Source organism: Pelmatolapia mariae, linkage group LG6 (assembly GCF_036321145.2).
Source record: "Pelmatolapia mariae isolate MD_Pm_ZW linkage group LG6, Pm_UMD_F_2, whole genome shotgun sequence".
NCBI lineage: Eukaryota > Metazoa > Chordata > Actinopteri > Cichliformes > Cichlidae > Pelmatolapia > Pelmatolapia mariae.
This window is the reverse complement of record NC_086232.1, coordinates 41,263,589-41,290,804: the sequence shown is the minus strand read 5'-3', so window position 1 is coordinate 41,290,804 and position 27,216 is coordinate 41,263,589. Positions and strand designations below refer to the sequence as shown.

Sequence of the window (27,216 nt, the reverse complement as noted above, 5' to 3'; positions counted from 1 at the left end):
AAAAGAAATAGTTGGCTTTGTTTTACTGCTTTTACAAGCTGATTGGATGATATTCAAACTATGGCGCCTCATTCATTTACAATCATATGTTATAGGTGCAGTCCACTATATCCTAATTTTTGCCATAATCACTCATATATCTTTTAATATGATTTTTATCATCTGATCAGACACCGGAACCTAAATCAGGTTTTCCTTGCAATTCAGCAGAAACACAAACTTGTCCAGTTTTCTCCAAAGCAGTAGCGACACTTCCTGTAACCACCATACTGGACAGGTTATTTGTAGAAGAGCACAGTGTTAAACAGAAAGTGTAAGCAGGAGTCTTGAAGTTGTATCACGCCGTCTCTGGGTTTGCATGTTTATGGCTTGGATACAGCTGCCTGAATCACCTTGATGGCTTCGCTGCAGGGCTGCAGGGTGTCATATTCTGCAAATACGTGACAAACATTCTCCATACCGGCTTCAATGCCCTTTGCCACAAAGCCAAACAACCTGTCGGCACAAAAAAACATGAGTCAGATTAATCTGCACCCCAAGAAGAAGATATTTTTGAAAGGGACCTCTTCTGCTTTTCATTATTTACTGTCAAATATATTGTTCTCAGTGGTATTCATAGAAGCCCCACCCACATCCTATTCAAACAATTGATTTATGAGGGGCAGCCAATAAGAAAAAAGCTGGCTTAAAAGGGGGGAGCTGACTGAAACACCTTATTTCAGAAAGAGGATGAACTGAGTTCCTGCACCAAGACACAGTGTAAGATAAAGAAGGATTATTTTGAGCTGCTGCTGATGCAAAGCTACACTAATACAGCTAAAATGTGTAAATGAACAGAACAGGTCCCCTGTTTAGACTTGAAGTTCAGATTACCTTGCACCAAAACTTGAACCTCTCGTCCACCTGTGAGTATAAGACAGACAAAGTTTCAGATTAGAAATGAAACACATTGATGACCATCAGTGGAGATGATCTCTGACATCTGCGCTCACAGCTCACGTCATGCATACTCACACTCGACTGTCTGGATCTTCACCACCATAGCTCAGCATGTGAGCAGGGTAATGGCGCCTGAAGAAGAGCCTGCAAGAAACGATAAGTCTTGACCCAGTGTCACACACAGACCACACCTAAACAGCACGGCAGCGCATAAAATCTCAGCAACACGTTGATTTCATGTGTTTTCTTACTTCCTGTTGATGTCTGTGAGAGTGACACCCTTCAGAGACACTTTCATGTTGACTATGGTTGGTGTGAAGGAACCCGGAGCCTTCTCGAGTGTTGAGGACACCGCCCTTTGCACCGCACAGGGGCCCGTCAGCATCTCAGTGGGGATGGCGTTCAGGTAGACAAAGTTGGAGGCTGTTGACAAGACAAACAAACACACTTGTTAAACATAGAGATGAGGGGACAGGGTTGTTTCGACTCTGCCACTGGGAGACTTTAAGTACAGAAGGGAGTGTTGTCAGAAAGTAAGAAGAGCTGAGGAATGTCCTCAGACTCCCCATGTTTGTGTGTTAATAAAGGAGACGGATAAACGAGAAAACAATGTGTACTATCATTTATTTCTTCTTCTTTTATTAGTTGATTCTTTGTGATATCTTTGCAGTTGTTGTTTTAGGGTTTTTTTTAATTGTTTCTTTGTATTTATTTTGCACTATAATGACAAGTTTTGATTTATCAAATAACTTTTATGCAGAAGAGGAGTAAGCTCCACAAAGAAGGATGCCAGCTGACCAGGACGTTTGACCCAGGAACCTTCCTGCTGTGGTGCGACTGTGCTAACCACTGCAAGACTGTGCACCACTTTTACAAAATATTTGTGTTTCAGTCCCTACTTCCTTTTTGCTTTGAAGTAATAAAAATATTCTTGTGATCCAGTTTCTGTAAAATGTAAGTTTGTCTTGTTGCTTTGGAGGATCATATATTTTCACTTTATTTATTTATTTTTCTGTTGAGAAATTTCTCAGTATTTCACTGAAGTAAATAAAATTTTGGGATACTTTGTCCTCCATTTATCTGTGTCGAAACAAAGATGGCTGCCTGCCTGGTTGAGTGGACTTGAGCCAAAACAGCTGGAATGTTTCAAAGCCTGAACATTTTTCTCCCACTTAGTGAAAGGAGACTTTGAGGAATGTGGAAAGGCCTTCAGGACGGCGGTAAGTGTTTTTAATAATATCCTGAGTTTTTCAGACTTTAAAAGAAAAGTTCGCTCTTTGACCTCCTCTCACTGATGAAGCAACACGTGGCTGTGGCGTGAAATCAGCAGCATCTCTAACACCGTTGCTCTTTACCGAAAGGAGGTATTATTACCACCTGTGAGAGGCTTCACGGCTGTGGCAAGTCAAACTGCCTGACAGTCAGTCACGCTGTTTGCTCAGGAAGTCAATGCACATGAAAACAGGGGTGCAGGTAAAAGCAACACTTTATATTCTGCAGATAAAAGCGATGTGCAAACCCTCAAACCAGGCTTTCGATGTTTGTGAGCAAACCTCAGATAACAAGTCGGTGGGATACGGTACTATCAGCATTTCCTGCTTGGCTGCAGAGCAGAACAGTAGTGTTTATAACCGCAGGACAGGAAAAGGCATGAATGCAAGGGGGTTAATTGTTGTTGGTTTCTATTCATCCGTTTCTAACACTTCAGGATCCTAACTCTGTTGGTCAGACTCCTGTTACTGCTTATTTTGGAGTTTAATTTGTTGGAGTTTAACCCTGACCCTGGCTGTGCTGAAGCACAGGTACAGCTTTGTGGCGAACAGAAGGAAACCTGCAGCTGCGCTATATTAGGTCACACTAACCTGTGTTTCCATTAGCTTAATTTTAAATTAACCCTGTCCTAGTTTTTGGAGTGTTGGTGCAAAATTATGTATTTAATCATATTTTGAATCATAACTTGTCATCAGTGTTTGCTGCTTAGAAAAGGTCCACTTTTTAATACCTTTAATATTGTGATCTGACAGAAAATGTCCAGTTTGTCTTTATTTTGGCAAAGGCAAAGAAATCTCCCAAAAATTCCCCAAATCCAGATCTGGACTCTGGACCAGGCCAGGTCCTGTACAGGCCAGTACTTCTTATCTAAAAATGCCCAAACAGAGTCAGTTGTTGGGGCGTTACATGGACTCACCTATTTTGTTGTCGTCCTCTGAAGGTGCTTTCTCTTTTGCTCTCTCCTCTGCTGATCTCAGGTCTGTGTAGACAAATAAGATTTGAGTTTTTTATTTGAATTTGAGGGGCTTTACTGGCAAAACAGTAAGACCAAATGACTTAGAAATGACACTTTCAGTTGATTCAACATTAATGTTTTTTCCAGTGTTCGTGGTGTCTGTCCCTGATGTTGGGGGCGTGTTTGTGAATACTGAGCAAGTTGTCCCTGTTCTTCTTCTGCTGGGAATATTTCTGCTTTTTTTTTTCTTTTTTTTTAAATGTGGCATTAAAGCACAATATAACTTGTTCAAGTAAAGATCTGTTTTAGTGTCATGTTTCAGTTTTCTGCTCATTGCCAGTATATTAGCAGACTCTTGGAAACACCCCTGGTTTCCCTGCATTACTGTTTCTTCCTTTTTTCAGTTGCCAGCTTGTGGTCGCTGGAGCTGCACTCTGTTAGGATCTGTTCCTGCTTTTTGTCTCTGACGTGAGAAAGATAACCCGACAATCCATAATTTGAAGAAACATTCTCATTTAGTTTGGCTTTTATCTTCTTTCCAAAATAGTTTTAGTTGTTAGAATTTGGTTTGGAAAGTAGCCCTACTGTGAGAAAGGCCAAGCGTCTGAGTGAGGACACCTTCCTACCTCTTTATCTTTGATACAGACAGAAAAACACAATCGACTATATCTAAAGGATGGTCATGACCTCAGTGATGTCACTCATTGGTTTGTGTCCATCATTTTGATTGGTCGAAAGGATCATTTTGGTTGTCAGCACCACATAAGAAGTGAGGCTTGGAGCTGACCGAGGACATTGCTCACTCATTGGCTTATATCTTGTGATTGACAGGTTATTAGCCAATAAGTATATCCTGGAGAACCCTCCTTTGTGACTGATGATGACCATAATTTACAAAATGAACTAAATATTTTATTCAGTATTACCTGAAACTACAGGTTGAGCCCATACAGTCTTTTAGAAAATGTTTACTGAGTTCAGAGAGTGAAGGAAGCAGTGATGTTTTCCAACAGACTTCTTTAGGACCAGAAGGTTTTTTGCAACCAGCAGAGTTGCACCCCACCTTTGACTCTGTGTACTACATAAAGCAGGATGTTTTTTGGTCTATGACAATTTAAATTATTATTATTATTGAGTATTACTCAGGTGTCAGTCTGTCATCGGTTAGCCGACTGCAGCTGGTCTAAAACGCTGCAGCACGCTTACTAAGTCACTTTTTGAATTGACTTTAAGATTTTATTATTCGTTTTTAAGGCATTGCAGGAATTAGCACCTTCATACCTTTTCTGATCTTTTGAACCAGTACACTCCTTCAAAGTCACTGAGGTCTGCAGAACAAACTCCTGGCTTTCCTGAGGTCCAGATTAAAGCACAGAGGCGATCAGGCCTTTGCTGCAACTGCTCCTAAACTGTGGAACAAACTGCCTCTTCACATCAGGACCTCCCCAACGTTAGACACTTTCAAAACCTGATTGAGAACCCACTTTTATTCCTTGGCTTTTTAATCAGAATGAGATCAGACTACTTCTATTTGTGTTGCTTCTTACTCAAATGTTCCTATTTTATGCTTCTTTTCTTAAATGTTGTCATATCTTCCTGTGTTTTTATCTCTTACAGCACTTTGGTCAACAGTTGTTGTTTTAAAATCTGTTATATAAATAAATTTGACTTTGGCTTTAAAGTAGGGCTGGAAAGTAAGCAAGTTTAAATATCAGTTACATTTGGCTTAAAAATCATAATTCCCAGCAGTGTTTTTTAACCCTTTCCTAAAAGCTCAGATTCAATCACCGTTAAGTTAAGCTCGAGCTAATATGACTGAAATTAAGCCTTCATTCAAAAATATCTTTATAGAGGAGTAAAACTGTATGACTGGTTGTCTACAGCTGCTTTTGTCTCCAGATAGTTCAGTCTCTCTCACATAGTCTCTTTCTGCAGCACACAGCAGGTATCTGTCGCTCTCAGGGCCTAGCAGTTGTCCTTTACAGTCGATTAATTATATTGAATGAAATATGTTAAAGGTCAAAGAAAGCAAGTCAAACTCCATTATTTTAATGTTTATGAACCAATATTGTTTGCAAACTTTGGAAAGGATGCAGGTTTAAGGTATTCTGATAGTTTTCAAACATGAAGATTACTTTTATTATTTAGTCTTTATTAAGTCTCAGCACTAAAACAGCTGCTTGAACTTGTCATGTTTCCTTTTTTTGTAGTGCAGGGGTAGGCAACTCCAGACCTTGAGTGCCGGTGTCCTGCAGGTTTTAGATCTCACCCTGGGTCAACACACCTGAATCAAATGATTAGTTCATTACCAGGGCTCTGGAGGACTTTAAGACATGTTGAGGAGGTCATTTAGCCATTTGTCTCAGCTGTGTTGGAACAAGGATACATCTAAAACCTGCAGGACACCGGCCCTCAAGGCCTGGAGTTGCCCACCCCTGGTGTAGTGTTTGCAGTAATAACAAAGGCTCAGTTACCGTGGCAGTAGAGGCGTAATCTGCAGGGTAAGGCGTATGCAGAAATGGTGTGCTGGTACACCAGGGCAGAGAGACTACCTGCAAAGACACAAAGCAAATCACAGCTCCAGCTGAGTACAGATAAGCAACTTTCTGATTGGCTAATTCAAGAACAGTAACGTTTGAACTTTATCCTCAACACTTTGCAAGGTCTGAAGACAACCTACAGAGTTTTGTTATGACACAGAGACTCACTACAGTATAAATCCTTCTGCTGCTATGATGACTGTTTTTTCCATATTTCAGTGACAACATTAATGTAACGTTACATATCTGTGGCGACAGACATATCAGTACATGCCCATGGGTGTCTGATTATAAACCGGTGACCCACACTACTGATAAGAAAGGTTCTTTGGGTGTGAGAATACACACCCTTTGTACTAATGCTCAAGGATAAGATCCATCGCACTCATGCCCACCCACATCCCAGGAGGCGAGAGATCTCTGAGTCAGAGCAGCACTCGCTTTTTAAACAGACAAGTGAATTCTCGGTGGGTATGAAACTGATAACTCGACTCACCAAAGTAGGGTTCCTGAGAAGAGCCTTTAATGCGCACGCCTTTGGCTGATGATTCAATGAGGAAGTGTCTGATAAGATCAGAGCTACTTTCCCCTATTTTGACAAAAGAACAAATGTCAGAGAATGAAATGCACACAGAATGCACAATATATGAAGGCGATGTGATAAAGAAGCACTGGAATAACCCTTTTCCACCAGTTTCTTCAAAAAAGAAGACACAGAACCACATAATTGCTCGTGTTGACGTCAGTGGCTGTGTGGCAGGGCACCGCAAGATGTTCATCAGCGATTGACAAATGTAACCTACGAATTCTTTCACCCGGCTTCAGCTAGCGCTGCTGCATAGGATTCCCAAACCTTTCGAAATGTGAGCTTGTTCTTAAAAGGCGATGAGGCAGAGCCGCCTCTGCACAGCACTGAGACCCAATGATGGAAAAGAGGCATTAGTTACTAATGGCGCTGGATGGCAGTGATTTCTAAATGTGAGAGATGCAGGGTACATAAAGCTTTCAAAAAACATGTTGCTGCTGTAATAAGTAAAGTGCTGCCATTCATTCAGTGCGTGAGCCATGCGTTTTGCCTCCATACAGCCCAGATAAATTAGATTTAATAAATGTAGAGTTTTTCAGATAGTTGTCTCCTGTCATTTGCTGTGATCAGGGAGTTAATTTACTTTAATTTAAAATTCATTCTGACTCACAAGGCCACCATAAACACAAATGAGGCCATCAACGATCTGATGTTGTCGTCCTGTCCTATGTTTTTTTTTTTTTCCCCCCTAAGTACTGACTAGTGCTGGTCTGTCGGTAAAATACAGTCGCAGAGCTTTACAGGCTAATTTGTTGGCCGTTCTCACGAGCAGTGCTGCAGGGTTTCAGGGCATACACTCTCTTCTTTTGTTCCTCACTTTTTTGGGGGGCTAGGTGATTATCAGCATGCACATGACGCTGTCAGTCATGTGCATGGAAATTATAACACAAAAGAATGACAAATAGACTATTACAGTGTTGGATGCTCATCTTAAACTGGCAGTTTTGTTCGGTAATCTCTGGGAGCGGAAAGCTCACATTGAGAGCAGATATTCAGCCACCTGCTGTTTGAACCTCCTGTTTGTACGGAGCAACCAATCAGGTGAAAGTTCATTTAAAGGGAGAGGAGCTAAAATGATTCATTTATGACAAAAGGGTAAACTGAGGGACTGCACTGAGGCCAGAGTTAAGGATAGATTGGTGCTGTAAGCGAGCAGAATAGGCAGCCTTTAAATGTCTGTATGTGAAGGATTTATAACTTTAGCTTAGCTAAGGCAAACTGTTTGGTCTCACTGAGTTAATTAGTGTTTTTAGTTCCATTTTATAGCCTTACATTTTTGTGACTGGTTTAAATAAAAGAGGTATTATTATATAATGTACTGCTAAAGAAAACCATGCTAAATAGAAAAACATGTTGCTAGATTGCCCGTGATGTAGGGATAATTCGATGGATGGAGCCTGTCAGTGAAGTGGTCTCAGAGCTTGACCAACGCTCACATATCCCGCATTCCTGAAAGGGATGAAAACATACAAATCTACAAACGAGGCAAGCCTCAAAATTGTTTCGTGAGTGAGGTCCTTTTTTTTCTGCATCGACTGCTTACAGTGCCGTAAACAGCTGGTTTTCTTTTGTTTATACAAGGTATACTGTGGTAGGAAAAAATGACAGCACTGCGTACTAGCTCGCCACAGATAGCTTGATGTCGTCAGCAGAGTTGGGTAAGGCATTCGCTGCAGGTCTCTGGTATAGACCAGAGCATTTATGTAAAATTAGAGATCTTTATATACCGTCTGTGTTATATATGAGTAACAACAACAGCACCATGCTACGCTGTATTCATGCTTTGTGTGTGCAGTTGTGTTTTTTGTGGCTTTAAGATCTGTTTCCTGGATCTGACTGATTTCTGCTTTTGAAACTTGACATTATTTTATGTCGCTGTGAGGTCAGGCCACTGCGCTTACTAGTGAGCTTACCTGGATAGGCAGCAGCAGTAAAGCTGGTGGGCGTTTGATCTACCTTCATGGCCAAACCAAAACTGCCTCTGTAGGAGGTGCTGTCTCTCACCACAAAGGTTCCTGCTTCCTTGTCTTTTACCAGAGCTTCAGCTAGAATAAATAAGACATCAAAAATGCTCAGAAAAATGCAACAACGTGTTTTTTATTACTCAAAAAAAACACTTATTGATCAATTTAGCTTGACGGTACACTTTCAGAGTTTGAACAAAGCTTTCGAGAAGATTCCCATTGATGGAAAAGCAGCGGGGGGCATTGAATGTGTTTAACTTTGTGGTGAATGCTTTCATGCTGAATTGCATCAACATTTTGTACTTTAAGCAGGACTGTGAAATGAAATCGTTACTTTTGAGACCTCCTCAAACAAATCCACTGTGAATTTAGTGCTTTTACTCTAAGGTCTTCGTGTGATGCTTGCTTGGGTCTCACCTTCTGCTCTGCTGATGTGTGGACGGAACCAAAACTTTGACGTATCCATGACAAATTTCATCGATGGCTGGCTGCCGTTAAAACGGGCTTGAGAACTGGAATAAGTTGGTTTTGACACAGGGTTCCTCTGGAGTAACTCGATCTGTGGTTCAGGGCTGTGCAGATCCTGTTGAGGTGCACCGTTGACTAACAGTACAGGAATATCGGTCAGTGACCCTGAGACTGGACCGTTCTGTGCTCCTCTGCTGTTCACTTCCTGTAAATGTCCTCGCTTTGTCATCAAGGGCTTCTCCAGGCTTTGCCTGTTATTACATGGCTTCATCCTGGAATCGTCGCTAAAGGAGCCGGGTAGCAAGGACTCTGGAAAATCGGCATCTTCACCGGTTAAGGAGAGGTTACTATGAGGAAAGAAAAAGGAGGAAAAATAATGTTGGAAACACAAGGTTCTTTTGCAGTGAGAAATTTTTGAAATTTTTAATTCCCTCTAGAAGGATAACTATAATTAAAGGAACAAAGACTTTAATAAAAAGCATATGTTTTTTTTAATTTAAAAGTATTTTTGTAACTATCCTGTGCAGAAGCAAACCTCTTCGAGAGGCTTACCTAGGCCACCTTTGTGAATGAAAAGGTCTTCTTAATGACTAGCATGGTTAAACTGAGGTTCTAGTCACTTAAGCCCCTTTTCCATTATTACCTACTGGGCTTGACTAGGCACAGTTTTCACCTGTTACCAGGTACTTTTTTAGTACCTGCTTGGCCGGAGTTCCAAGTAATCCGAGCAGGTACTAAAATGTGACGTCGTCAGACTGCATGCCACCGATTGGCTGGTCAGTAGCATCACTCAACGAGTCATCAGAGTGTTTTGTTCACGGAAATCAAAACCGGCATTTTTGAAACCCGACAACTGGGAAATGGCAACAAAAAACAACTCAATGATCCCCAAGTCTGAGCAGCAGGTTTATTCTTGTCCACCTTTGTTGTAGCGTTCGTGCAGCGTATTAATTAAGTTGTGGGACGCTTGGACACATTGCCATGACAAAGATCACGCACATTTGGAGGTACTAAATTGTAATGGAAAACCAGTCGATCCGAGTAAGTACTAATGAAAAAGGGGCTTTACAGCACTATTTTAAGACACAAAGTGGTTTTAAACCAAAGTACAGCGCCGCACTAGTTCAAATGCAGTCAACAGCTCTTTAACACAATACATGTTTTTGGAAATGCAAGTCAGTTTTCTTCTTTTCTGTTGATAGATTAAGTTATTTTTTTAATATTTCAAACTATTTCAGAACAAAAGAAATTACAGTGGGTAACTGGTTATCAAATGGTAAAAACTAAAATAAAAGCAAAGAGTTGTGTGTTAAATGCCTTTTGCCTTAGATATATGCAGACTGTGCTTGTGTATAGTGCCCTGCTAAATAAAAGCAGGGGACTGAGCCAATAAAAACCTTTTCTAGCTCTTCCTATTAAAAGTGTCACTAAGTTCTTAGTCATGGAAGACTGTTGTGGAGTCTTTACCTCTAATTATAATGCACCTTTAGACGACTGTTGCGATGTAAACTGGTGCTGCAGGTATAGAACAAATTGAACATAAGGTTGTGCAGTATTTTAGGCCTAGTGCAACCTGACCTATTTTTTTCTAGCTAGAGTTTTAAGTTGCTCTATAAATGCATGACAAACAGACACTCGTAAAGTACATGTATAACACTCATTGATTCTAAAAGCGCACAGCTGTAAGGATAAACTTGAGGACTACGTAATTGTGCTTGTTCAAAATGTAGACTGCGGGTTGCAGGTTTCGTGATAAGAACTCCAGTGAGTGATTGAAATCATTTCTCACAGGAAGCCAAAAGACAAAAATAACCAAAAATAAATAAAGACGAGTCACGCTTAGTTGTAAGACCTGTTTTGGATCAGGGGAGAGATGCATGTCAGAAATTGTTTCATGTCAGAAATTTTGTGTACATGGACATAAATTGTCCTGATTTCATAGTAAATTCAGTACAAATTTGAAACTAGTGTATTTCATTGGGAAGTACAGCTAGTTTCTGCATGTCCCCCCCTTCCCTTTTTTAAATAAGGAGAATCTCGACTTTGTGTTTAGAAATGAACCCTAACACTTATGAAAGGATTGAGCATAATGCTGTGAAACTGTGTTAAAACTCTTTCGGGCCTGCTTGGAGTTTGAGACTTGGAGTTGGAGTTTGGCTCTTACCTGTGATGGTTAAAGTTTGGAGTAAGACGCTTGGGAAAGCAATAATATCTAAGTGTGTGTGCGTGCGTGCGTGTGTGTCCGTGTGTGTGACCCTCGCCTACACACAGAATGGAACAACTTTTAGCCACAATGTGAGCACTGCTCATCCAAATCGACTCAGGCCTTCTCTGCTCGTGTCACCTCAAAATACTCACCATGTTTAAAGTTGATCAGTTTTCAAGACCAGAGAAATGGACAGAATGGAAGACATTTGTATCATGATGGGATGTCTTACTGAGTTTTACCTGCCAAGGATGTAGCTGGTGTCCGAGCAGGTCGAGGTTGAGAGGAGTGAGGCGGTGCTGTTTCTGTTGGAGTGTGACAGTCGCAGGGATCCTTGGCAAAAGTCATTCTTCGGTGAGGGGTTTCGCCTGGGTGCGCTGCCAAATGGCAGCGGGGGCAGAGAGGACGTTGGGGAGCTGGAGAAAACCAGCGTCCCTTGGGGACTGCATCTGAGGCCGTTATGTGTGGGGATGGGTATACTCGGGGACACTGAGGGGACCACTGTGGGTGATGAAATGGTTGAACAGCCTCTAGGAATGAGCACAACTTCAGAGAAATCTTCATCTGAGCAAGAGGCATCTGTGGGTGGAAGGGTAATGTTAGTATTAGGGGGAAAAAAAGTTTATTCTGGTGAGGAAAAAACAGTGTTGGTTTGGTTTATATCAGCACAACTGGCTTGGTGTGTATGTAAGGACACCGTTGCCAGGTATTTTTGTCATGCAGGTACCTGCTTGCACAGACTGTTCTTTGAGTTGCACATTTGTACTGTTGCTAGAACATTAGATCACCTAGAGGAGCCTCAGCCACTTCTTGATTCGTCAGGATCACCGTGGTGATTGGCACTCAGAGAATTTACGCCCTTAAGAAAATGCCATAGCATGTGGTGTCTGTATATGCCAGACGAGCGGCTTCTGCAACCAGAGTTGCATAATTATGACTAATGTTCATGCAGAAAGAGCGAAATCTGCCTGAATATGGAGATATTTCTCCACACTGCTGCTTGATTTCCTTTAAAAGTTATTCACCTTTTCAGAACACGTGACAGTTTCATAAACACGACCAAACTTCTCTGAAGAAAAGATCAGAAACAGGAAACCCATTTATTTTTACACATATGCTTTGACTCTTGTGCACACTTTCTGATGAAAGCAGGACTGAATGAGGCACCGTTGTTCCACCCCGGTGCGTGACTGCTCACTGAGCTTTTTCAAGCTGTAGCTGTAACACATGCAGGGTGTGGTACAAGTCTGGGCAATAATCCCAGAACAGACAAAGTGGTGCAATTACAACATGATTAAAAATATTAAAACTATCTCAGAAAGGGTGGGTAAATTTCCAGAGCCCAAGGCTATCTGTACTATTTGTTTACAAGGGTGGCTATGGTTTTACTGTGCTCTGTGTCACACCTCTGAAAGCTGGGAGCTAGACTGAAGTACAAAAAAGGGCTAAGCAGGCCCTTTGTACGTGTTTCACTCTAAATTGTAAGTAAATTTAGCTTTTCTACAATAGTATATTTAGGTAAATGATCAGAAAGCAGATTAAACATGTAGGTACCAAACGTGTAGGCAACATTAAGTTGCTTTAGTTTATTGCTGAAAGTGTGATAACATGATGGGTGAAACAGGATGACAAGTTTTCCCAGCACACTGCCTGTAAGCAGGTTTCAACAGGGTCAAGGGGAGTAATTTTAAGAGACATGAGAAACTGATGACTTCTTTACCAACAAGCAATGTTTTTGCACGCTTGAATCCACAGCAGCAGAGAAAATAGCTTTGAAAAAGTTGCTGAACTGATTTTAAGAGACATGCAACCAAAGCAATATTTAAACTTGCTTATGATGCTGATGCACTCTGAGCTTGAAGTGTCTTTGAAATTGTCTTATTACTGTTTGGTGTAATGAAATAGCTTTAAACCCTCTACCAGCATACTGGTCCTTATATTCTGCCATCTATATATATACTGTCAGAATTGTGAATGCCTGAATCAAATATGGCGTGTTAAACAAATTTTAATCTAGTCAGGTTAGTGTTTGTAACCTCAGTAAGCTCCACCCTTCGCAGGTTGCTGCTATATTTCTGCTGGTGCATGGTTTCAAAATGAATATTATATCGCTTAGAAAAAAAGCGATTAGATGTAGATTTTCTGCAAAACTGCACTTGGCAATTTTAGGCTTTTATACGTAACTGATTTCAGAGCAATAAAGTTGCTATATGGTACCTGTTAACCACACAGTTTTTTTAAGTTAAGTTTCCCACACAGCAAGCAAGTTTTGACTGTCTCTCGTTTGGGTTTGATGCATCTGCAATAAAGTGATGTGAGCTTGAATTGGGTAGAACAAGAGAAGTGTTTACAGTCTTACTGTACCTGTAGGGGGGCTGAGACATGTGGGACTTTTGCTGCATTGGATGGGTTCAAATGTGGGATCCAGTTCCAAGATTAACTGATTGAGATTTTCCAGAGAAATGTCGAGATCAGGATCATCATGGCAGGTGACTGTTTCCTGTGACGGTTCCAAGCAAATGGTTTGGCCCACTCTGAGAACATGACTGGGTATCGTGTGTGCCATGCCTTTAACTGTAGGCATCATGTTAGGGGAGCTCAGAGTCTTCTGTGCGTGCCTGCCAAAGGCCAGAGAGAGACAATGGAGAGAGATCGGTTATTCTGTCATGAATGAAATGAAAGCCTTGCCATTGTTGTTTTTGTATAAGAGACGCATCAAAAGGTCCCCCCCCCCCCCCCCCCCCCCCCCGATACTGTGCACCACACATGGTACCCATCCTGAGTTTTTCAGTGTTGCTTTTGGAGAAAGTAGCAAAGTAGCAATTGCATTTTTAACAGAAGATTCCAAAAGCTGTGCAACTTGTTGCCCTATGCTGACATTAGCAATACAGAAAGACTGGAAACGGTGGAGAAAAATGACCCTGTGAATGTGTATAAGGACATCTGGAGTTGAAAAGGCCTTTGAAAAGGGAGTGTTAGTGCAGACTCAGAAGCTTTTGAAGGCTACAGGCAGAATAGGTGGGAACAGACACAACAGACACTGCTCAGTTTGAGAACAGAGGGAGGAGTACGATTTCCATCCTGCAATTGATACCAGTGGCATTTATGAAACAAAGACCTGGGTTCTCGTGGACCCTAAAGTCTTAAAGTATTGAATTCAGTATTCTAAAAACAAGTCTTATGTAGCCTTTGAGAAATAATTGATTGCACGTCAGCTGAGATGAGCTTCGGGCACTCTTGGACCCCGAATTGGACGAGCGGAAAATAAAAATGGAGCCAACAGTAGTCATATTTTGAGATTTCTAGGAATGACTTGGAGAAGTGCAAAACCAGCAACATGGATTTAACCAAGGCATGGCTGAAACTGGTTCCAGGCATGGTTCATGTTGTGCAGAAAGTGATTTAAACTTGGCACGAATTCAAGCTGGATGTGGATTAAAATCAAGGTGGACTCGTAAATTTCTACATGTTATCCAGAACCAACAAATTAGCCTGCATACATTATTACAGTTTGTTGGGGATGTTTTGTTTTATGGTTTTGTGATTTGGGGTCTAGCCAAATGAACCCCCAGCCTAGCAGAAGTTAAGAAAAAAACACGAAAGAGCCTGCTATACGCCACACTTCTTTGTGTTTCCAGTAATGACACTTTGATTTCCATAGAGGTGCTGCACTTTAGGAGGATAAACCTACAATAAGGGAAAAAATGCTCAGAAACTGTTTGGGCTTTCAGAGAGCTTGAGGTCCAGTGAACCAGAAAAATTAAATAACCCTGAGTGATTGCTTTATCTTCAGCTGTGGTCCTAAATTCCTTTAAAAGGACTTCTAAGCCTAAGTTGCCTTCAGCTTCAGGAACTCTGCAGAAAGTTAAACCTGAACATTTGTTGGGCAGCTGTGGCAGGTTGTCCACATCAGCGTGGACTACAGTGACGGCTAATCTGAAAAAGTTGTTGTTGCTGTAAAAAATAAACAGTGTGCGTCCTAGAGTGCAGCACCCAGCATGAGTCAGTACTTCTTACAGACTGTGCCGTGCAACATGTTTCTCAATCCTTTTTATATAACGGCACGCGGTGAATAATGACTCGAGCTGAGTAAATGCTGACATCAGCATGAATAGCTGCTCACGAAGGGCTGCGTAATATGTGGGAGGATTGGCTCATCTGTCTCTCTCTTTTAAACTTTAGACAAGGTGTGGTGCTCAGTGAGTCACTCAGGTGAGTGGCTGTTACCATGGCAACTCTAATGTTTTCCTAAAACAGTAAAAACTTGTAAGGAGTGAGGTGTGCATTGTGGAAAGAATTTCCACTTCTTTTTAAGGGAAATTCAGATTATTAACAACATTTTCTGCTCATGAAGAACACACACTGAGCATCACAAAGATCCAACTTAGTCTGTGAAACAGTGCATGAAATACACTACAGCTCATATAGCAGCTGGATACATTTTTTTAATCTCAGAAAACAAGAGCATAATATTGCGATTATTTGGTTTAATGTAGCTTTTAGTGTCCCTGCCATGTCGCACTATAATAACCACTTAAGTCTGCATTTGTAATTAACAGGAAGGAACTTAAAATAAGGACCTGCTGCTGTTAGTTGCAAACCTTTGCTGCAGATGGTATCCTGTTTATTGTTACAAGTAACAAAAAAAGTCCTCTTACCTTGCTATCTTCTGATCAGTATCCTTGCCTTGATGCTGCTTACCGTCTGACTCTGCGGTGTGTTGCACTCACAGTGTTGGATGCTTTTATTAATAAAATCCCAACCCTCTTCCCAGTGAGCCTATCAGCAGCAAGGATCACGACTCCCTGCCGCTCCAGGTGATGATGTCATACCAGCACTAATTTTTATGGATGGATTTTTTTTTCATCCTAGCAATACACTCATGTTTCTTTGAAACAGACACCCTATTAAACTCAGTGAGTCTTGTAATTTTGTCAATGAAATGCAGAGTTACTCTTGGTGAGGCGATGCCAGCATTAATGTAGAGCTTAACAAATTGTTCAGATCAAAAGGACGTTATGGACATTTCAAAAGTTGTACATGTGAGGGCTTGATGTAGCCCTACAACAGACTGGTGACCTGTCCCGGGTGTGCCCTGCTCTTCCCCTATAACAGCTGTTGTATAGTTAATAATATATTGCTCCACTATTACCCAAGACTGCTTTAACTATTAAATGAATACAGTCAGAATGTGTGTTGCGTTAAACACACCCCTTTATCTGTGAGTACACACTGATAAAGATAAAAATTAGTGTGTAAATAAAAACAGAATGCAATGGTTTGCTAATCTCATAAACCTGAACAAAGACGCTCTGGGTGTAGGTCAAATGTTGACTGGATGAAAAGTTGCCTTAGAAACAAGAGCAGAGTTCACTGAAGGCAAATAAGTGTGGGGGGGGAAAGCATGAAATATCAAAACAAGCCCATGAGAAGCACAATGAGTGGACATGTTTTATTGTTTTTAACGGTTTAAGTTCACTACAAAGCCGTTCTTTGTGTGTTCTTTGGATGTTGCTCAATCATGGTTCCTTTCATTTTTTTACTAAAACAAACCTTGAGATATCCCTGTGTTTAAAGCTCTGTTTGTAGAATTAAAGCTGTGAACATGTTGTGGTCTGTCCTGTGTAAAAACAAAATATATAATATACAGATATATACAGACAGATATAGAAGTCTGGGGGTCTTGTTCGCGAGTGATGGGAGAAGGGAGCCAGAGATCGACAGACGGATTGGTGCTGCGGCCGCAGCGATGCGGACGCTGACCGGTCTGTCGTGGTGAAGAGAGAGCTGAGTGTAAAAGCGAAGCTCTCAATTTACCAGTCGATCTACGTCCCTACCCTCACCTATGGCCACGAGCTGTGGGTAGTGACTGAAAGAACGAGATCACGGATACAAGCGGCGGAAATGAGCTTCCTCCGAAGGGTGGCTGGCCTCTCCCTTAGAGATAGGGTGAGAAGTTCAGCCATCCGGGAGGGGCTCAGAGTAGAGCCGCTGCTCCTTCACATCGAAAGGAGCCAGCTGGGGTGGTTTGGGCATCTGACAAGGATGCCTCCTGGGTGAGGTGTTCCAGGTATGTCCCACCAGGAGGAGGCCCTGGGGCAGACCCAGGACACGCTGGAGAGATTATATCTCTCGGCTGGCCTTGGTGTTCCCCCAGATAAGCTGGAGGAGGTGGCTGGGGAGAGGGAGGTCTGGGCTTCTCTGCTTAGGCTGCTGCCCCCGCAACCCGGCCCCGGATAAAGCGGAAGAAGATGGATGGATGGATGGATGGATGGAGATATAGATGTATAGAGAAATAACTTCTAAATTGCATTTCATTCAGAGAAATAAATATTTGATACCCTAAAACCCAGCCAGAAGTGTGGGTCCTGCAGATTGCACATGTGTGTGCCTATGTGGCTCACAGAAATATATCTATCCATCAATCAATTACAGATACTCCTGATCTCAACTCCATTTCAACCTTTCTGCCACCATGGGCAAAACCAAAGAGCTGTCAAGAGAAGGTGACAGCAGTGCGTGATTATTTAGAAATGGATGAAATGTAAAATGAGCTACATCCACCCCACGCTCAGCAGGTGGAGATCCATTGCTTCAGTCTTTGGACAAGATACTGAACCCCATGTTCCTCTGATGCACTGATTGCAGTCTGAATGTGTAGATGGATAGAAAGCACTTATGTGTAGAAAAGAGTGCTCAAGTAGAGCAGAAAAGTGCTGTATAAGAACAGTCACTTTATCATTTACCCTCAGTCACCCTCCGTCTGGAGCCCCATGCAATATCTCGCCTCTTTGCATGACAATGATCCTGAGAAAGGTGGTAGATCAGCCCAAAACTACATATAGGAGCTTATTGATTATCTGAAGGCAGGTGGGAACATAGTTTCCCAGAACAGCGCTGATAACACGCCAGACAACACCAAAATCTTGAAATCCCCCTGCTGAAGAAGGCGCAGGTACAGACCTGTCTTACGTTTGTCTGTGAACATCTAAATGACACAGAGAAGCCTTGGGAGAAAGTGCTGTGGGCAGATGAAAATCATGCAGACAGTGAAGAAACCTAAAAGATTTAGAGAATGTCTTTAAGGAGGAGTGGGCCAAAATCTCTCCCGAGATCTCACCGTTACTGCCACTGTGTTTGACAGCAAGGATTTCATGCTTTGTTTGGGGTGGATCAAATACTTACTTCACTCAATGACATGCGAATCAAGTTATAACTTGTATGTACTGTGTTTTCTGGATTTTTGGACGATATTCTGAGTCTCTCTATTAAAATGAAAGCGACATAAAAGAATTAGAGATGGTCCATTTGTTTGTAAGTGAGCAAATTTACTCATTCAGCAGATGTTCAACTAATTATTTCTGCCACTGTACATCACCAACAGTGTGTACAACAGTGTGCAGTGTGATGGTGAAAAATGCTGATTGGTTGAAAGAAAGGGAGCTATAAAGAGTTCATAAACAAAAGATTTCTGTATCTGTCTGTGGTCGGAGAAGCTGCGCAACCAAAATCATTACAACCATACAATCAACTTGTCATCACCTTAATTTGAAATGGTTACTTTAAAAGCTGGGACCACCAGGTCTGACACCTGACAATCAGGCGCATCGAGATGGAAATAAAACACAGACACAGCTGCTCTAAGACTGAATCAGTCAGTCTGTTTCAACTTTGCAAACCTGAGAATAAACACACACACACACACACACAACAAGGAGACACACAGAAATGGACACCGTAAACACACTCAAACTCCCCATACACACACTATATTTAGGCCCCAGACCCAGGAGATGGTCCGCTTCACTCTGGGGTGGAGGCCGACCGGCTCAGTCCCCGCAGCAGCAGAGGAGTCCACCGTCCCAGACCCTAAACGGACGACCAGTTTGTCCTCCCAACCTCCAGCCCCAGATGGCAAACAAGGAACAGGGTTGTAAAAAGTTCGTGCATGGTGTTCTAAAGTGCATTTAAAAAGGGAGGCATGGCACAGACAACCCTCTGCCAGATAACAGCTGGTGTCAGCACGATCCCTCCACAGAACCCTCAGTGTCTACATGCGATTTAAAATTGAGAAGTGGGGCGAGGTGAGGTGAGGCTGAACGAACAGACCCCCCTCTAGACGCCATTCAGTGTGCCCACCCAGAAGGGGTGTATGTGTTATGACAATGTAGGTAATGAGAGTGTCCAAGGCCCTGCATGTTTGGTGGTGTGATGGAGCAGGAAGCAATTAGGGATGGGGAGGAAAGGCCCAGAGGGCAAAGTGTCCTCATTACTGGAGCCAGCTCCCCCACTGACCCTAATAGGCACTCCTGTTCCCTAAAATCCACCAAGGGCAGGGGGCCCCAGGCCCTTCTAACCCGGGGTACATGGCTGCAGCACCATCTTGGGGCCAAGCCAAGGAAAGCCCACCCGACCCAACCACAGAGGGAAAACTACACCCACCTGACATTCAGTCAACTCCCAGACTACATAAGGCAATAGACACCCAGGTTGAGTCCATCCTCCACCTCTGGTAGATCCTCCCCACCTGCAGAGTGGTCTCCTCAAAATTAGAGAGGTGTTAGGATGCCTGAGTTTATTATATTATTTATCATTTCTAGTTTTTTGGTTTCTTTGTCGGAGTTGTGTTTTCTGGTTTCTGTTCTGTTCCATAGTTGCTGTCTCCCCATGTCCAGTCAGAGTCTGTGTCTGTATTTCAGTCTGTGTTATGTTTCCTGTTTTACTTTGGAGGTGCATGTCTTATGTTAATGTATCTGGTTCTGCTTCCCCTGTTTCGTTAGGCCTGATTTGCCCCAGCTGTGTACCCCCCCCTTCTCCCCAGCAGCCAAAGCCCCAGCCATATCAGGACTAGGGGTGGGTTTAAAAAATAGATTTCCTGATTTAAATAGATTTTAATTTGAATAGTCCGATATCAATTAATTAAATTCTAAAAGATGTTTAAATATAAATGTATTCTGCCAGAAACCGCAGAATCTCAGCTTATAACTCACAAAACTATTTTAACAACCACCAAACAATTAAAGGGCAGGTAAATAGATTCTGCAAAAAGAAACACAAAGTGCTGTTCACCCAACATCTCACAGATTCTAAAACTACGTGTTTCATCACTCCGACCAAAACTCACTGAACCAGCAAGAAAAGAAGATGAAACTACACTTCACATTTGACAAACATCGTCATGAGTTTTCTCTTACTTTCGCCGTTTAGCTTCCACCACAATAAAATCCCACTTCCTGCACAGCTCTGTCTCTCAGTGTACTTCAAGACCAGTTTCCCATCACAAAATCTCTGCTTTCTGCATTTTTCGCTTGCTTATTACCCACCAGTCTACCGTTGTGTACAGCGCTGTCGGCCGCTGTTTTTTTTTTTTGGGGGGGGTTCCCCAAAAATGATCTGTGACAAGAAAGCCGAATTTCGGCTGTTCAATACTGAAGAAATTTCAGCTTTTGCAATTTATGAAAAATTGCAAAATGCTTAGCTCAGTCTCTAATAAAACCTCTGTAACTTTGCTCTACTTCACTTCAGCAGCATCTTCATATGTTGGTTCATGGTTTTCTTCAGTTCTCGATCTACTGTAACATATTTTTAAGGGGGTGTAGCAAAACCACGACAGACCCAATGACCACACGTTCATGCTTTTGAGGATTTCACACATTTTATTCTTCTGGTTGCTGTTCACACGCTTGGCTGCAGCCAACCACATACACCACAACAACAACGTCAACTCAGGACCCAGTTCAGTGTTTTATCCTGGCAAGGCATGAATGCGGATGCTGTTTAGGTGCGTCCGCCTCCCCTGCAGCGGCACTGCAGACCACGCCCCGTCACAGGGGGTTATATGATATAAAAAGCCATGCCAGGAAAATCTCCTTCGTGTTTTTCTGTGTTTTATCCTCAGTTACTTTGACACAAAGGCATCTGCTGTGATGCTTACACCTCTGATGAAGTCTCATAAGTGTCAGCTTTGTTTTTATACCTTGATGGTTTACACCGAGTTTGGAATTAAAGAGTAAATAATTTGGAATTAAATATTCTACAAGGTTTAGTGAGTTCTTTCCACAGCCACCGAGACAGCTGGTGATGCAAATCTGAAGGCTAGACCGTGCAATTTCACAGCCTCGCACTTCCGGCCTACCTGGCCTCCTGAGGACCTGGCCCACGTAGACCGCGAAGGCCAGGTCCTCAGGAGGATGCGCCCTATGAATTTGGACACCCCCTACATCTAAGTGTCTCAAATGTCACTCAGCAGTGAGCTGCTAACTAGGAAATAATCCAGACAAGAGTAGAAGTGATGGACGTGAGAAAGTCTATTCCCTACGGTTGGGCTGAATGCGTTGCCAAGTCCGTAATCGCTCATGTCCTGATTAATTACATTTGTGGACTGTCAGTTGCACTGAGTTCCTCCTGTATTGAGAATGTCCATTTCTTCATTCAGTTCAAAGCTTAAGTGGCCCCCAAGAACAAGTGAGCAACCTGAGCAGGGTGTTCAGAGAGTGCACCACAAAAAAAAACATGGAAGAATGAGGGGTCATCAACATTTGAGCTGTATATACTGACAATACATAACTTTTTGTTACATATAAATCATTTAATTATTAGAAATCTATCCCCTGGATCTATAACTTTGTTGAGTACTGTGAAATGAACATTTTTATGAATTAAAATTGCCACTCCGCTTTGGTTAGAGTTATAGCAGGCTGAGAACACATTAGGAAACTTGTTTATCTATAGCTGTGACAGGTCTTAAATATCTTTAACCTCTTCTCTTTGGAGCTAGCACACCTTAGTGTACCCATGGGTGTGTGTGTGTGTGTGTGTGTATAGCTGATGTTGCACGCTGTGCGTGATGCTTAAACGAAGGAGAAAAATCACACGTTCATCAAGTGTAAGAAGGTGTGGTTCCATAAGAGCGCGATACATAGACCTGAGTGGTGCTTGGTGTTGTCTGATTATATGTGTGCACATTAAATTATATGCGCTGTGAGGCTGTAGAGGATGTGCTGAAGCAGAGTGTGTGTGTGTGTATGTGAGATCATGCGGTGCAGACGTGTAAAGTTCAAGGGTGCAGAAGCAGACACAAGAAAGAAAAGCTAATCCAGAAGGGGTTGGGGGTGAGAGGGAGTTAAAAAGTAATGTAAGTATTTTTGACTATGCACAATTACAACTTGCTATCTGTAGCACTTTTACACGACCATGGCACATCTGTGTGCGTGCTTAAGACAGTGGTTCCCAACTAGTGTGCTTTGTGACAACTGTACAATATATTTTTGCACTGTACAACTACAGAAAAAAATATTAATGAGTATATTATTTTTTTAGGCAAATGTGGCTCATGCACACTTGGTGACTAGCAAGCTAAAAAAAAAAGCGCGTGAAATCCAATAATTTCTTCTAAATGAAAACTCAAAGCTCACTTAAAGAGATGAGGAAAGTTTAATGATGGTGGAATGCTAACACATTTGGAAAAATGATTTCAAATATCATGAGTGGTCTGCAGACGGGCTGCCTATAGTGCTTCTCTGTGATAATACAATCTGAAGAAGCACTGATGACATATCAGACGCTATAGAGATGATTTGGTGTAGATATGAGTACAGATGTGCCCTGAAATCCTGGCTCCTGGTTTGGTGCATCTATCCATCGACCTATTTATCTGAAAGAAGTAAAAGTTGCATTAATAAAAATTATGTACACTATAAATGTAAGAAAAACTGCTGCATGAAGGTATAATACAAAAATCTGTTTGGGATCTGATGCTTGACAAGTATGTTCACCTCACAGAATGAAGATTTATAGAAAACTGTGTGTTGGGCTGACCATGATGGAGAGCAGTTTGTTCAGTGATGCCTGACTCCCATGGAGTCAGATGTCTCCAAATCCTGCTCAGTGATGCTTCCAGCCTCGCTGATTAGTTTGTTGATCCTGCCGGCATTTCTGGCACTTTCACTACCACAGACCAGTAGAAGATCTCCAACATCTCGCTGCACATCTTAAAGGATCTGAGCTTTCTTACAAAGTGGAGTCTGCTCATACCCTTTTTGTACACAGCGTCGCTGTTGCTCCTCCGGTCCAGCGTGTCCGCTGTTTCTACCTGATGCTAATGGGCGTAGTCGCAGTGTTTTCATCCAGAAGTCAACCAGCATCTTTTTTATCTTGCTGACATTCAGAAGGAGGTGATTTCTTCTGGGCCACTTCAAAATGTTCCTGTACTCCGACTCCTGCCCACCCTTATTACACCTAACCACTGCAGTATCATCATTCCTTATTAAAGGAAGTGCTCTGTGTATTAATGGGTTAATGTGCCTTTAAGTTGTCTGTAAAGAGTGTTATAAAAATGCTGATTCATTTCTTGATCTTCGTGTTCCCAAAACTCGTTGAGCATTATTTATATATTTACCTCCGCATCTTTCTGGATTTGATAACTTGTTATAAATCCTTTGCAGCACCGTGCTTTTGACTGTCTTAAATGCACAGCTTTACTCACCGTTTTGTTCATCTCAGGCTCAAATGACTAAAAGAGAGCTTTCAGTTTTTGTAGTAGGTAAATCTACCTAGGAATGATTATTAACGCCTGTGTGTGGTTTCTGGATCACTCAGTGTCTCTCACCTTGTCCCCTTTCACTGATGTGTGACAGTTGGCTGTTTGGCTTTCTGCCGCTTCTGTCCAGGTGTACCAAGACTCATCCCCCTTCATATAGCTTGGCGTGGATGTTGTTGCAGGATGGGAATTACAGTCAAAAACACCCACAAGTCTCCAAAGCCCAAGTACCCCACAGTATTTCTCTTATGTTCAACATATAATATATAATTGACTCTGAAAATGTTTGATATTTCAGTATTGCATTATTGTGTTAATTAATCATTAAAACAGTAATGACCAAAGTGATCCTAGGTGTGATTCGTGCTGTAATCAAACAGCTTTTCTAGTTTAATTCACTGTTATCACTGTTATCATTATCACATTATCATTATAGTAACCATTGTCCTTAATGTAAATATGTAAGAAAAATTGTGTATGTTTCTGTTCTGTGTCCTGTGTACTGTTTGTTTGTATATGTGTCTTTCTGGCTGCTGTTACAACCACATTTTCCCTTGTGGGACAATTAAAGGATTATTCTATTCTATCACACTGTGACGTCCAGAGTCGCAATGAGGAGGAGAAAAGTGACTCTAAGGGCCTGTGACTGACAGAATAACATTTGCTTCACAAGGTACTTATAAACATATTTGTTTCCCAGCTTTAGTTTTCTTTATGGCAACAAAGAATGAATTCCAGTCAGCTCTAACCCCCCACCCCTTCTTATTACAGGACTTGGTTTGGTCCAGGTGGCTGATGTTGAACACTAGAGACGATACAATGGCTCCGTTAAAACTGAAGTGTGTTTTTCAGAAAAGCAAAGTGAGATGGGTGGAAATTAAACTCATAGAATACAGTAGAATAAAGCTTTATTATCCCACGAATGAGAAATTTGGGTGTTAGACAGCTCTTCTAGCAAAAGAAATATATACATAAGCAACTGAAAATAGTATGTACAGATGTATAAAATGTTCAGAGATATGTATACAAATGAGGGGGAATGGGAATGATCCTGGTGAAGTGTACAGTGTACAAAGAAGCTGCAATTGAGTAGCAGCAATTAAAAAGCATATGATATGTTAGTTAAACCAGCGATGTGTAAGCCATGTTAAACTGTGTTATAGAGTCTGACAGCTGCTGTAAGCATGACCTGCGGTAGCGCTCCTTCCTACACTGTGGGTGTAAAAGTCTACTGCTGAACGAGCTGCTCAGTGCTCGTACAGTCTCATGCAGGGGGTGGGAGGTGTTGTCCATGATGAATGTTAGCTTAGACAACATCCCCTCCTCCCCGACCTGCTCGACCTGCTCGACGTTCCTTGGATTAGTGAGCTTATTTCATTTCTAACGGAAAATCATGTGCTTTTGTTTTTTTAGCTAACATATAATCGGCGCAGGTAGACTCTTTGTACTTTACCTGCTGACCTGCTGCCAGGCCAAACACATCAAACCTGTGGCTCAGGCTTAGCTGTCCCACTCCCATCTCCTTATACCCCTGACACTGAAGCAGCCCCACTGATATCTGAAGAAACAGGTGAGGTATTTCACATCAAGAAGTTTTTTCAACTGCAGGAGGCCCCTTGGGAAATAATATTTGCATTCTACACACTATTTAAATAGAACGTTTTTGGAGAAGTGTGTGTTGCTCTGCATTATTTTCCACACTGCCCACTGTTGCAGGTGGTGAGGGCTTTCAGGAAGCTGAAACTAATTAAAACCTATTTGAGTTCCACCAGTTCTCAGGAAAGAGACGTATTTTAGTTCACTATATTTTGTTTGAAAATTCATAATCGGAGGGTTATTTAAGTTTTATTTTCACTTACTGCTTAAGTGTTAAAGCAGTAAAAATTTCTTTTACCCAATTTTATAGATGAGAATTGAAATTCACTTCCATCCCAAAAAATTAATGTATGTTTTATATGTATTTGGTTTAAGCTACCAATTACTGAAAAAGTAAAATTTAAAATTTAATTTATTAGTTATCATAAAAAATATGAAAATGTAAAACATGACTTGCATATATCTCATCAGTCTTCCCTGAAATAAAAATGTGTTACATGTTGCCGTGGTTCCCTTTGTTAAAGTGGTGGGGCCCAAAGTGATGTGTTTTTCCCATGGGGCCCCAGATCCCCAGTGGGCACCCCTGGTGGCATCACGCACTAAACCATCCTAACACATGTTAGAGCCACCTACGCCACTAACGGATAAAAATCTGTGTAAACCACAAACCCATTGTAATCGCACTCAGTGTCATGGATTTCGATTTCTTCGTCTCGTTACGGAGTCTTTAATTCCCATTTATACTTCATGGTTATTCCGCTGATGAGTTTCGGTTATGTGATGTTTTGATTCATATCTTGGTTTTTATTATTAGTTATAGTAGTTTTAGTTCCCTCAGTAATTGCCACTATGTTCCTCCTTTGTCTCGTCTCGTCAGTGCCTTCTCCTCCCTCTCTGTTACCACGGCTGGTGTGGGTCTTTTTGTTACTTCCCCATTTTATTTTGAAGGTTAGTCTTCTGTTTTGTCTTGCTCTATTTTGACTTTGTTTTTCCTTCCTTTGTGGTTGTGAGTGCTGTCCTAAATGTCAGTGTTGTCTCTCTTTCCTTTCAGCTGTGCATCGTGCCCCACTGGTGTCTTTTTAATCAACCCTCTGTACATGAATAGCCCCGTGTTACTCTTTGTCGACTCATCTGTTTTGTCTGTCTTTTGTTTCTTTTGTTTTTATTTTCTATCCTCAACTGAACTTTGAGTAAACGAGTGATGAATTGTATTCTTTCCAAATTTGGCAAGAATCCTTCCCTTATCTGATTTTTGCATACTAACTGTGACACTAATACTTTGTATTTGTAATTAAAGCAGTAAATCATTGCAGCTGCAGCAATTGTGGCTGTGTTGAAGGGATGTGGTTAGTTAATGGATTCTCGCCACCTTCTGCACCATTTACTAGACTTTTAGTCCAAAATCAGTTTCTGCTCTAGTGCCACAGGGACAGATACGGCACATCTCATACCTCAGTACCTTCAATCAGATTGGATTTAAGCTTCTTGTTTTGGCATATTTAAATTTATTGATCTCATCACTTTTGTGTGTGTGTGTGTGTGTGTGTGTGTGTGTGTGTGTGTGTGTGTGTGTGTGTGTGTGTGTTTTAATTTGATGTAACATATTCATTTCTCAACTCTTGTGATAAAGTATTTCTTGTCTTGACTCGTCTCATCTTTTTATGTGCCCTGCATAAGAAATAGTCAAACTAATCTCCAACTTAATATTTTTATTATTTTACGACTGTAGATACTAGAGTAACTTTACATGATTCAAAATTCAGAATAATCTTTATTTATTCTATGCATTATGTGTTTATCCTAGACCTTCATACGCTATCTGAATCATGCTTTAACATCACCTTTTTTTGATTGGCTGCCCCTTGCAAACTGATATTGGAGAGCAGGTGAGTGCCAAAATGGATTGAGACGTCTGAAGCCTGAGCTTTTAGCTCGCAGGGATTACCGTGATTAATGTGAGCTTCCAGTGTTGGAACACTATATACAGGACAAAAAAAGACCAATAGATCCTGTGCAGCAAGCATATGAAGTATAACAAAGTGCACATTTTTAATTGTAATTTCTCTGAATGTGCCATTGCTATTTTTGATGTAATAAGTGCACCTGAAATCTTGTTTTAATATATTTAATCTTGTTTTGATAATCTGGGCTA

The 27,216-nt window shown here is 41.6% G+C and overlaps 1 protein-coding gene across 1 annotated transcript; it reads right to left on the bottom strand.

The window, feature by feature from the left end:
- Positions 1–362: 362 nt before the first annotated feature.
- On the bottom strand, positions 363–13,514 carry LOC134629837 (tensin-4-like). Its single transcript, XM_063477348.1, has 12 exons — positions 13,295–13,514; positions 12,067–12,084; positions 11,173–11,494; positions 8,674–9,071; positions 8,206–8,337; positions 6,203–6,295; positions 5,641–5,718; positions 3,128–3,190; positions 1,191–1,362; positions 1,015–1,083; positions 874–903; positions 363–495 (listed from the first exon to the last, which is right to left on the bottom strand). Exons 1-12 carry the CDS (start codon positions 13,512–13,514, stop codon positions 363–365), a joined length of 1,728 nt encoding a protein of 575 aa, XP_063333418.1.
- Positions 13,515–27,216: the final 13,702 nt, after the last annotated feature.